The 12,985-nt window shown below is 45.4% G+C and overlaps 1 protein-coding gene across 1 annotated transcript in view; it reads right to left on the bottom strand.

The window, feature by feature from the left end:
- The window catches only part of BMERB1 (bMERB domain containing 1), a 46,033-nt gene extending 35,025 nt beyond the window's left edge, over positions 1–11,008 (bottom strand). The window contains exon 1 of the mRNA XM_009092128.4: positions 10,868–11,008. Coding sequence (XP_009090376.3) covers positions 10,868–10,973 — 106 coding nt within the window. The 5' untranslated portion in view covers positions 10,974–11,008. The remainder of the gene's footprint in view (positions 1–10,867) is intronic.
- Between the last annotated feature and the right edge of the window lie 1,977 nt (positions 11,009–12,985).

The following is a 12,985-nucleotide window of genomic DNA, read 5'->3' as shown; positions in this document are numbered from 1 at the left end:
GATGACCTCCCCACAAGCACACAGGGAAGTGCAGAGGGAATGCAAACATGCCACAAGGACAGTATTTTCTCTGCTGTAAATACCTATATTTGTGGAGGACTCACAGGAGACAGTTTTTTCTTGCTTGCAGCACAGTGATGTAACACCTTCCCAGCATGAGAACAGTTACATCAGATTTACTCTGTTGTGGCTAACCACGTATTTTCAAACCAATAAAATTAAGTGCTGGGATTTTCTCCACTACAAGAATACTTTTACAAAGATATTTTATATCCAGACTATTCTACATAAAAGGTAAACTCATAAAAAAAACCTACTGAGGAAAAAGCTCACATCAGCTCCTATGAAATGACTGCAACTAAATAAAACTAGAAAGATGCTTGAAAAATTGCTTTGCCTGGCTAAGAGTGGTGTTGGAAGAGCTCTTGTACATGTTCTTTGTTGCTAGGGAATTATCCTGAACTTTCAGCTCTCTGGCAGGATATCTCTGCTGAGCAGACACAACTGGGACCACACAAGCTGAGAATGTTTTTGTGCATTAGGTGTGGAGTGTCCAGCCCAGATCCTGCAGCTCTGCATGCACAGCCCTGGAGCAGGGTTTGAGCCCTGCACTTTTTTCTGAAGGAACACAGGAGCTGAGGCAGAAAGCTGCAGTAAAGCCAGGAGGGATCCAGGTGGGATGAATGAAGCTCAGTCATCCATTCCAGCACCCTGTGCCTGTGTCAAAGACAAGACTGAGCACAGAGGAAAATGCTGCTGGAGCCAGTGCAGGAGCTGGCACCCATCCTGATCAGGGACTACATGGAAATAATTCCATAACATGGAAACCTTCAAACAGGCCTTACTGCTCCCCTCCTCCCCAGGTGATTGTCCCAGTACCACTGGTACATCCCTCTTGAGCACTTTTTTCATTTTATCAACAAAGAAACAAAGGACCACGCTGGCCACTGGCTGCCTGCAGGTACCTCAGTGCTTCTCACACCACAGGCACCAGGCACTTGTCCTCACTCCAGTGACCTCCAGTGCCTCAGAGCAGAGAAAATAGCAGCCAGAAATCAAACTGCATTACTTACCTCCTTCTAGAGGTCTGATCTGTGAGAACAGGCACTAGCTTTCCTAGTAGCTCTCCAGTTATTTAAAGAAAATGCAAAAGTGTCAGGAGTTGCAAATCCCAGAGTAGCCAGCTCTTGGTATCTGCTCCACACAGGGTAGGGGGTGTGCAAGACAGATCAAGTGCTCAAAAGAATATTTTATTTTATTTTATTTTATTTTATTTTATTTTATTTTATTTTATTTTATTTTATTTTATTTTATTTTATTTTTCAAAATAAACCTGTGTGAGACGAAAACCTGCTTGACATTTAAATAAACCATGAAGCTGACAATGCAGCTGCTATTGGATTTCCATACTCCTTTCACCTTTTCCCATGATGCCATGAATTGAAAATAGAACCTTGTGCACTTTAAAGAGCAGTTTGTCCTTCAGAGAACAAGGAGGACACACAGCTGTGTGCAGCCTGGTGGGGAGCTCTGCACAGTGGATGTGATCTGACAGCTCTTTCTATGAAAAAATGGATCCAAAGCAGGACACAAAAAATGAGGGACAATTGCCTGGGAAGGTGGAAGCAGAAGCCCTCACTGTCAGCTGTATTCAGTGGCACTGGGTTGGAGCTTTGTCTGTGAGGAGCTATTTCAGTGTGCTCAGGAAAGCTGCCAGGTGCCAGGAAGGCTCTGGAAGGGGATTCTGTGCCCAGCCCTGCAGGAGGCTGAGCACTACCAGGAGGCTGGAAATAGAAACTGGAACAGTTCCTGGCTGGGGCAGGCACCTTCCCTCTGTGCAGCTCCACTGAACCCACTGCACATTCCCATCTGCAGCAAGGCTGAGTTGAAGCCACACTCCAAGGAAAGCAATTCCTGCTACCTCACTTCATTTTATGTCATGGAGATTTAAAAAGCAGTGTTAAGAAACACAGATTGCTTGTTCATTTACTTCTGTCATTTTGCTCAGTGGTCAAAGGAAACAGCCTGTGGATTTCCATTTTATTCCTCACCAGAGTCAGATTCTGATCCTGTAATACTAACAAAAAGCTTCAGCATTTTTGTTTCAAATGCTGTGACAGTGCCAGCTACAGCTAATGTTCAGGGATTTAAAACTTATTTAGTTTGGGTTTTTTTTTAAGACTTTTTCTACACTTATTATTTTTTTTTAATTCCAAAACACAAAGTCAACAAAATGCTCACTCTCAAAGAGTCCTTAAAACCTCTTTAGGAATAAATATATGAGCATCAGTTGATAAAAAGCAGCATATGTGCAAGTGAAATAATAGTGAAATGGCCACAGGCATTTCAAGATTTCACACCTTCAGGACATTCTCTATGAAATTATCTGACTGCATACCAGAGTGTTTGCTTTTCTGTCTCTCCCCACTCTGTGATGTGATTCTCTAACACAGTTTTCTAACAGTGATCTAAACATCTTAGCTGGTAGGTAATTTTGGGCACCTTAAAACCACTGGGTAATTATTACAGACATCCAAGTCCAACCCAGTAAAGACCAAAACTGATTCTTGTGTAGAGAGCTGCTTCAGCCAGCCAAGAAACTGCTTCACATATCAGATTCCCACTCCAGCAAGGAAATAAATATTGAGAAAATGCTCCTTGGAAGCCAAGGAAAAAAGGTGTTTCTCATTTGATGGGACAAGTCGTTTCTCAGGGGGATGAATGTTGCTGTTCTTAAGGCCATGGGCATACAATGTGTGCAGTCTGACAGCAGAGGGGGAGGTCAGGCAGCAGAGAATCAAACTGGGGTGTTGTTCTTCAGGGTATGAGGCACACAATATCTGCAGGGAGCCACAGGCAAAAGCTGTGTCCTTTCTTAGAGATCAAATAACCAGAGCCAGAAAAGCCAAAACCATCTGGTTCTTTCTCACTGAATTCTGAGGTGAAACAGCACAGGGCTCTTCACTCACACAAATGATGACAGCTGGCAAAAAAATGTTTTGTACTTGCCTTTCATCTGTGGATGTGGAGTCATTCTGTAGCAATCTTTGTTTGCACCAAGTAAATTGCTTTTGCATTCTGACTTTTGATTCACTTTTCTTTAAATACACCAATATTTTCTTCCTCACAACTGGCACTGGGCAGCCACGAGTTTGAGCTGATTGAGGTCTCAGAGGCAAATAAATGAAAGCAATTCAGGCAGAGCTTATCTATACCTGAGACAAACCCAGAGCTGGCTGTCACCTTCTCTTTGCATACCAGAAAGAAATTTTATCTTCACAGGATGTTTCACCCTTGCCAAGGCAGAGACAAACAGATTCTGATTTTACTGGCTTTCAAATCACCATGGCTTGCCCTTCACTATCACATCCCACACACAGACAACATCAGCCTGAAGGAAATGTGTGCCTCAGAACCTGCCAAACTGCAGGAACTTCAATCCCCTCCCAGGCACACTGCCCAGAGGAAACTGGATGGGAATCCATGGTAGAGGATGAGGAGAGAAACTACAGATGGGATAAGGAAGGTGGGGACACAAATGCATGGCTGAATTTCTGTGCCTTTCTCTAGTGTGAAAAAGGATAATTTGAGGAGCGGTGCTCGCTGTAGGGGCTCCAATGAGTTTCCCAAAGATTCACAGCTCAGCCAGGGAGATTGAAGTGCCACTCCCCTGCCAGGGCAAATGGTTCTCCAGGGAGCAAATGCTCATCCCTGCTTGCCACAGGGACAAGAGAGGGCAGAGAGAGCAACCCCATGGGCAGGCTGAGACAGATTGCCAGGAGAGCCCTCATGGCAGTGACACAGCCCCCAGCTTCCCTCCCCAGAGTTCTCTGCAGAGAGTCCAGGTGAGCAGGGCTCTAGGAGATGAAGGCACAGAGCTGGTCGAGTTTTGCTTTCACTGAAATCAGTGAGGAAATTTCCATTCATGCCAATGGAGTCAGCACTGTGTTTTCTATTTTCAACCAAGAAAGTGTCAGTCAGGCTTCTCCATCCTTCCCCAGGGAGGACAGGTCACTGTCCTGCTCTTTTGGCTTCAAATCCATTATTCTAAAATTCACTTTGGCCTCCTGGACTGAAAGGACAGAAATGGTAGAAAGGACTGTTGGTTCCTTTCTTGGTTTGAGTTGTTTTCTACAGAAGATGAACAAATCTGTTAAATCACTTCATAGTGAGATCTTTATTTTACCAGTATATGAGAAAACCCAAATGTGGGTGTAAAAAAACTACTAAAAACCCTAATCAATGAAGGTTTGGGTGGTGGAAGGATTCAGGGCAATAAAAAGATCCTTAATCACTGCTGAGATTCTTACAATGACAAATTCCCTCTTGCATTTTGGTAGTGTTGGCAGTCATTAGGCTTTTGCAATGAGCAGCTTGTGTCACTGGAAATCATTCATCCTCATTCAATAACAAACTCTCTTTAAATTCTTTTCTCATACATTTTGCCCTTTATGAGCTGGCAGAATGTTGATAATTCATGTTTCATTGCTGATCCTGAAGGGCAACTAACATAATTTATCCAAGGGTGCTCCTCCTGATTTCTCAGAGTTTGCCCTCCAAGCATATATTTTTCATCTCTGAGTTCTGAATCCATTTATACTGTGCCTTTTAAGCAGGCAGACAGCAGAACATGTTTCATGGAAATAAATCAGCATTATTTATTGTCCCTGGGTCTATTTTATTAAGTAAGATTTTTATGAAAATGGAACATATTTGGCTACAGAAGAAAAGCCCTCTGGGAATAAGGATTAAAGAGTGCTGAGTTCCAAACTTTCTTGTGGTCACTAACTACAAGAAAACTCTAGAAACCTCACCCAGGATACACTGCAGTTTGCAGGGCATGCCCAACCCCAAATGTAAGTTTTGATTCCTGTTTTATAACCACCCTCGAGGCAGACATACACATTCTCACAAGTGGTTTCTCTGATGAAAACGTGCCATGCAACTAAGACATCAGTTATCAAACACAGTTTAAAAAGAAATTACACAGAGTCCATAATCCCACAGGCTACCAACAGCAAGGATGATTTGTGTGGTTCAAAGTGTCCTACTTTCCAAGCCTAACACGTTTTTCTGTAAAATATGTTTAAAGGAAATGAGAAAATTCATGAGCAACAGTCTCCAATATGACACTTTATGTTCATCTATGACTTTATCAGCAATAATTGTTGACACTGGTTTGCCTATAAACTGCATCACATCTTCAGAGCTCATTTCCTGCTTGGCAGAGGTGGGCACAGAGTTTTGGATGCCATTAACCCTCAGATTTAGGAGTGTCTCAGGTGAGAGAAATGTCTTTGCTGAGACATGTGAGTGGATGTGCAGCAGCAAGATCCTGATCCATAACAACCCCCATGTTTTTGCAAAAGAGCCCCCACCCAGAATTACACAGCAGGGTCAGGCTGGTAGGGAGCACAGAGCTCATCTCTGATTCCCTGCTTGGGCAGGGTCCTTCCAGAGCACACAGCACAGCATTGTGTCCGGATGGTTATGGAATATTTCCAGAGAGGGAGACTCCACAGCCTCTCTGGACAATCTGTCCCAGGGGAGAAGTTCTTCCTTGTGTTCAGGTGGAACTTCCCGGGCATCAGTTCCTGCCCGTTCCTCCTGTGCCATTGCTGGGCCCGGGGAGCAGAGCCCGGTCCCTGCTCTGAGCCCTCCCTGCCCTCTGTGACAGGCACTGATGAGGTCTCCTCTCAAGCACCTTCTCTGGAGGCTGAACAGCCCCAGCTCCTTCAGCCTCTTCTTGTTCCTCTCAGCCCCTCTGGCTCTGATTAAATCAGGATGGATTTGGTTATCCAGAACCTTGGGACAAGGTAGGCAGTAAATTAGCTGTATTTTTCGTTGAGAAACCCTGGATACACATAGCCAGACAAAAAAAGGGAAGGAAGGGCAAAACTCATGAAATGTTTTAGGGAGACTATGGGAGCAAGGGTGGCCCATTAACTGAAATATTTCTGTTTTGTGGCCCTGAGACACTCACATAAAGTATCACCTGGAAAAAGCTGCTTTCAGTGTCCCAGTTCCTCCCACTGTTGACCAATATTTCAGTAGGAATGCACTCTGAGGCACTAAAATATTTCCAATTCTCCCTTTTTCTTCTTTCTCTGTCTCAGCAGCTGCCTGGAGCAACCAGCTGTGGGAGGGGGAATTAGAAAAATGAGACAATGTGTATAATAGTATAAACTGGATTAGTCTCACTCTGTCAATCACTCTCTGGGCTCTTTGTGAAGCAAATGGAAACCCAAGTTACAGTTTTCCTTCATGAGCTACAGGGGATGACCTGGTGGAGGTTATTAAATGGAACATTTTAGGCACACACTGCTAGACAAAATCAGCATTGACTTAGAAAAACACTAAGCTGTGCAGGGGAATTTTAGAGCCATCTGACTGCCATCAAAGCAGGCGAGTTTTACACCTCTTCTATAGAAAACAGCCTCCATCCTTTCCAGAAAACCCTTTCTGATTTTCACTGTGGGAGTTCTGTCTTGGTTCCACAGATCAGACACAGCTGCTTTTCCTCTTGAAGTACAACACAAATATGATAACATTAAAAATAATGAATAAGGTAAAAATCTAGAACTGGCAGCATCCTTCCAATCAGTTGTCTTTGTTGATGACAATATTTTGCCTGTATTTTCTAAAAAGGTCTAGGGTGCACTATTAATGTTTTACTGTCACTTTCCATTTTTTGGTCACTCTCTTTTCAAAAATTTTACACAGTTGTGGATTAGGGTTTTCTTTTAAATGGAGACATGGAAAGAATATTAATTACATTCCCTGTTGGAAACCCATGTTCAGACCTTCACAAAGCCAGCACTCTTGCTGTTTCTATAAAAAGAAGCATAACTGTGTATATCCTTCAGTTAGCCTCTTTCCCACCTATTTAATAGATGGCCTGAATAAGCCTAATTTGGTTTGTGTCTTTTATTGCCTGTAATAGATACAATTAACAATTATGGGGAATTTACAGTGACACAAGGGCATGACTGTGAAGGAACAGCAGTGGTGGTTGGCTCATATAAATTCCTTTTTTTTTTTTTTTTTTTTTTTCCTATTTTAAATCAGAGTGGAACCACGATGAGCTTGGGGAGCAGTGTTATGAGAGGATGATGGGCAGGGTCCCACTGCACCCCTGACTGACTGGGGAGGGGTTGCAGTACCAGCAAGTCTTTATGCAAAGCACCAACATGGGTTTGTGGGTGAGTGTGCAATATGTGGGGTATTATGAAAGAAGGCCCAAAGGTATTTGTTTGAATATTTAACTATCAGATGAGAGAAACAAAATATTAAATAGCCCATGTTTTCAGTGCTCAGCAGCAGAGGATGAAAATACAAACAAGAGTCTTTCTAGCTAACAAGTGAAGGAAGATTTTGAAGACAAACTAAGTGAATGTGGTGAAATAAGTTTTCACATGTGTCAGCCCAGATCTCAGTGAACCTGGGACCTGTTCTGTCTTCCTGCTGTTGGAACAAATCAGAGTGATCTCAGGACTAGATTGGCCCCACTGGTGCTGTTCTGGAGGGCTCTCACAGCTCCTTGCCTGGACAAAACCTGTGCTGCAGCACTCACAGCAAGAAGGGAGAGCAAGAAAAGCCACCTGTGAAGGTTTCATGCTACTGCTGAATCTCATGATGGGAATCTCCAGCTTCAGGGTCTCTTTCCTCTATTCTCCAAGTCATATTCCAGAACAGTCAAAAAGGTGGATCTCTGCAGCACAGGAGTGTGGCAGCTCACCTCCAGTGCTGAGTTACCTTTCAAATGAAAACAATACACAAGTTTCATGGTGCACTAAACTGCATCAAACATAACCTTGGCAGTTTTCTGGCATTTCTGCTTCCTTACACTGATTCAAGCTGGAGGATTCCTGGTGAATTTTGCATTTAGCTCCAGCCCTCATACAAACTGCAAGAGGACAGAAAAGCTCAGCAGAAATGTATCTGAGAAGTGCAGTGTCCAAAAGGATGGTGAAAAACTGCTTTGTTTCTCTGTGGCTCTCTGCCTGGTGTGCATGGAGTTATTTAATCAGGGCATTATGAGGCTCTGCCAGCTGCAAGACAGATGATTCTAAATGAAGCTGTGCACTCAGTAATAAGGACTGACCAAAGTGCTCCAGAGCTCTGCTTCAGAGCAGGCTCCCCAAGACTATGTTGTAAAAATCAGCTCCTGGGAAGGCTGTAACCACATTATAATTATACAAGCCTGACAATTCCTAAGCTTGTCTTTTATATGCATGCACTAGAAAACAGCTGAGTTGCCCTGTACATAGCAAACCACCATTTTCAGTGTTCTCTAGTCCTTGGAAATTCCCTCTTGCATGTGAAGAGAAAGGCTTCAGGGACTTGTTAGAGACACCTTTAAGCAATTTGCTTCATATCTCGCTTGCACAGAGCCTGACACAGTCAGGTCACAGGGCATCAGATCCTCAGCTGCTCTGAACCAGCTTAACTCTTTCATGGCTGAAAGAGGGTAGAAATATGCATGATGTACATTCCACTGCTGTGAAGTAACTCATGGTTTATGACCAACACCAGCAATGCTTTCAGCACCACGGACAGAGCACCCGGCACAGCGCTCCCTTTCCCTTGGACAAACTGAGGAGAAGCCGCCTGACTCCCATGACGTTCATTCTCCCTGCAATGGACACAATCAGGATGCACATTCCCTGGTGATAAGACTGCCCTCCCATCACAGGCACTGACAGGGAGCAGCACTCTGTTGTGCAGCGCTGTACAGATACACAAGTTCTGCCTCCAAAGCCATCCTGATTTAATACCACAAACCCTCAGAGTAAAAAGGGCAATTCACATGCAGTAATAAACTTCTGCTTTTGTTAATACTCTTAACGAGCATTTCATATTTCAAGCAATATGCAAATACCAAAGGCTGATTGTTAACATCAGTAAAAAAGGGGATGACAGTTTTTCAGCTCTTTCACAGACAGCCTGGCGACTGCTGTCATCACGCCATGCAATTTAGGATGACTGTAAGGAAGCATTACAGTAAATAGTAAGATCTATTTATTTTAAATCAATGCAAAAGTATGACCAGAAGTCAGGATTAGTATTTAAATAGGAAAGATAGGCAGGAATTATCTAAACCAGTTACTATGAATAGCATTTTCCACAGTATTTAAAAAAGCTGAAGACTAAGAGCAAACAAAAGAAATCAATTATTCAAATATATAATAAAATAATTTTCTGCTTTTCAAAGAACAAATCATGGTCTCTAGATTAATTCTTATTCCTATCTAAATTGTTATACACAGAGAAATATTCTCATTAAACAGAAAGCAGTGCGTAGAAGGGCAGCTCAGAGCAGAGCCAGGGTGCACACCTGGACACTGGGTCCTAGTCCTGCCAACAGTCCACTCTGGTGCTGGGACCAAGCTGTGATTTGGGTGGCAGCTCAATGCTGAGCACATATTTTTCATCAGATCAGATCTCCCTCTCAGCCTGCACATTGCTCTCTTCCAAACAGACCACCTTTTGTTCAAAACTTGCAAGACATAACCTTTCCTGGCACCTCAGGATAGCAGCTTTTATTATTATTATCATCATTACAAGTTCTGCACTGCACTTAGCTCCTGAGTGCTGGAACAAAACCAGACCCAGTTATGAGAACAAGAAAAGCATGTCTGTATCGTGCCAGGGAGCCTGCAAAACTGTTGCATGTGTCTGACTCAACCAACTCAGTCAACAGAGATTTCAGTCTTCGAGTCCATTTTAGAAAGTGTGGAGTTTCTCACTCCTGAATCTGTGCCAGGCACTGCAACAAAACCAACACTGCAACTCAAGCATCAGTTGGAGAATTACACCCTGTCATCAGCATATGGTAGACAATAACATAGCCATGGAAAACTGAAGCTAGAGGTGAGGTATCATTCCACAACACAGCACTCTCTGAAACATAAACATACAGATGCACTGGCTAAAATCTGCTACCAAGGTGCTGCAAAGCCATGCCATGCTTAAAAGCATCCAGGTGAGACTTCACAATTCACATCAAAAGATGGGTGGGAACCAAGGATATCAGCAAGTTGAAGGTGTCACAACAGATAGCACACAAAGCTTAAATTCCTGTGGCCAAACCAAACACTTGATGAATCTTAGAAAATATCTTTCTTGATATAGCCTAGTACAGTTTTTGTGACTAATTTTTCAAGATCTCTTGTCTCAGTGGTTACCTGGAAAATTATAAAGGGTTTGCAAGCTTATTAGGTAGAGAAGACAGTTCTGCCAGTAGAAGAATAATAGCTAGTATCTTACAGACAACGAGGTCCCATGGATAATGTGAATCGGCAGTGATGTATCTTTTAACTACTCTTTCCATCAGCACTTTGGACAGGTTATGCCAATTGCTGCTTCCTGGTAAATTATGATTTCAAGAAAGCTCTCCCAGCACAGAACATTTGTTGAGCTCATCAATACAGGGCAACCACTGAAGGTGTGAATTAAGCGCTGTATTGCTGCACCCTCTGCCTGAGATAACGAGGCAATGAAGTGATCGTCATCTGCCCTTTCCAAACGTGAAACACGTTAAAGACTACCAACATTTATGAAAATCTCTATATTAAACCACACCTGCTAAACAACGGGGGAGAGCAAACGTCCCGGTGATCCCGGCTCGGCCACCCGCTCACCGCCGGGCTTCGCGCCGCCCGTGCCGCAGGGAAGGCTGGAGCGCCCGGCAGAGCCGACACAGCCCCCGGCCGAGCCCGGCTCAGAGGGCAAAGCGGTCACACGGACCCTCCTCCCCGAGCGGCCCGGGCTGGCCTCGCCCCGCCAGCAGCCCCCGGGACCGCCCGGCCCCGCCGCAGCCGGGGCTCCCCGGCCGTTCGGACCCGCGCCCGCGGCCCCCACTCACTTCTGCCCAGCGCCTCTGCCTTCCACTCCGTCTCCTCCACCGCCCCGTAGCGCCGCGTGGGTCTCTCGGCCTCGGCGCTGGCCGAGATGGACCTGCGGAGCTCCATGGCCGCGCTCCCCTCAGCCCGTGCAGCGGCGCGGGCGCTGCGCGGGGCTCGGCGCTCGGTGCGCGGCGCGGGGCCCGCGGGCGGGGGGCGGGCAGGGGCTCCGGCACATGCTCAGTGCGGGGCTGGGGCGGGGGAGCCGCCGCACAAAGCCGTGTCGCACCTCGCACATGCTGCACACACGCCCCGCCCGCCCGGCCCTGCCTCCGCTCGGTGGGCACTGCTCGCCTGGGGGGCTGCCCGGAGCTCCGCGCCCGCGTCTCGCTGCTGCGGCTCTGCCCGGCCCTGCTCAGCTCAGCTCAACCGTGCCCTGCCCAGCCCTGCTCTGCCCTGCCCTGCCCTGCCCTGCCCAGCCCTGCCCTGCCCTGCCCTGATCCCCTTGCGTGGCCAAGTTCGCAAATCCTCTCTCTGCCAGGGCGGATAGAACTGTCCATCTTGTGGCCGGTGCAGCGCTGAGCACATTTCTGACCTGAGCAGCTGGGGAATGATGGTGATATCCACAGCCACTCACGGCTTTTGCAGTCTAACACATCTCAGGCTCCCGTGCATGCAGCCTTTGGCTTTCCTAAAAGTCCTGCACTGACAGGAATGACACTCATTCCAGCATCACGTTGCCAGAAGCCAGAGAACAGCACTCAAACAAGTGATGCAATTTTGTGTCTCTCATTTTTCATCAGCATGCAGCTTTGCTGCTTATGCAGCCTGCTGGGAATAAAGGAAATTACTTTACAGGAAGCACATGTGTGATGATTATTACTGTCATTACTAAGTTTTTTCTTTTGTTGTAGCGAAGGTTATATGGATGAAATCCCTGAACAGCATTTTACAGTTGGAGCCTACCTTTCCTAGTGAGATCACACTGCACTTTACTGTGAGTGGTGTAACGTCTGACATAAAGACAATGAAGCAGGAGTTAGGCAGGCTGTCCAGTGCCCCACTGCAAATCAGGGGTTTAACACATTTTGCCTCACTTATAAAGAATCATGAGTACATTGGGTGAATACTGGGAAAACTCACTTGTTTGTCACCTACTTTTGCCTGCAAAGTCTTGTCCTTAATCATCAACACTTCAAAAATACCTCTGGATTCAGTGGTACACTTACTAATTGGACTGGCACACACTGATGCTATTGTGTGAGCAATTTTGTTTGAGGAGTGCTTCACACGCCGGAGGCAAGAACACCTCCACATTGCTTTTAAAATTGTAACTGAAAATTTCTCTGCTTGTCTTCCCGAGAATTGGAATTAGCCAGCAAGATGAGCTAGACAGTTTGAGGACATCTTCAGGGCACTCTGATTTTTCTCTGTCAGCTGTGCTCCCCAGAGATTTGCCGTGAATTGAGCACCAGACGTGCCAGAACAGCTCTTGCTGCCGGTGCAGTGCCTCATCCTCGCTGGTTTGGCCTTTAGAGACAGAGCCCAAACAGAGCTGTGAGTCAAGCAGAGAAGCTGGTGGCAGGACTCTGCACAGCTGATTTTGGGTGACAGCGCAGCTGCCTGCTGGGGTGGGCTGGACTGACTCACTGGTAGAAGTGAGGAACACAAATGTGGGAGGAATAGGAGTCCATCTGGGCTCTGGATGAGAGTGGGATTAAGGGAAACAGGCTGATCAAGGAGAAGGGCCAATTTTTAGTGGATCTGAGGACTATTTAATTTCAAACCATCCTTTCAAGCTTTTTAGGTAATTACAACCCAACTGCATTGTTTAGGAGATGGGGGAGTTATCCTAGGAATAGTTGAATATTTAAAGCTCTGCTTTTGTTAGTATGGCTGAAAAACACCCACTAGGCAGAAACTTGTGTGTAAAGAATTTACTTACATAAAGCAAAGAATAGAGAAGGTGATTTACTGTAATTAGGAAGTTTTCACCTGCCTATTTTGAGAAGTCCCAAAATCCAGTAACAGTCCAGTTCTACAGAGCTTCTGCACAAAGATTTTTTCAAGAGTAGGGCCCAAGTATGTATCAATTATTTGCTAAGTAATATCAGCATTTTTGTTAGTGTGACTCTGGAGCA

The sequence above is a fragment of the Serinus canaria genome, chromosome 14, assembly GCF_022539315.1.
Source record: "Serinus canaria isolate serCan28SL12 chromosome 14, serCan2020, whole genome shotgun sequence".
Taxonomy (NCBI): domain Eukaryota; kingdom Metazoa; phylum Chordata; class Aves; order Passeriformes; family Fringillidae; genus Serinus; species Serinus canaria.
Note: the sequence above shows the minus strand (reverse complement) of the source record. Positions and strands in the feature narration are given on the sequence as shown.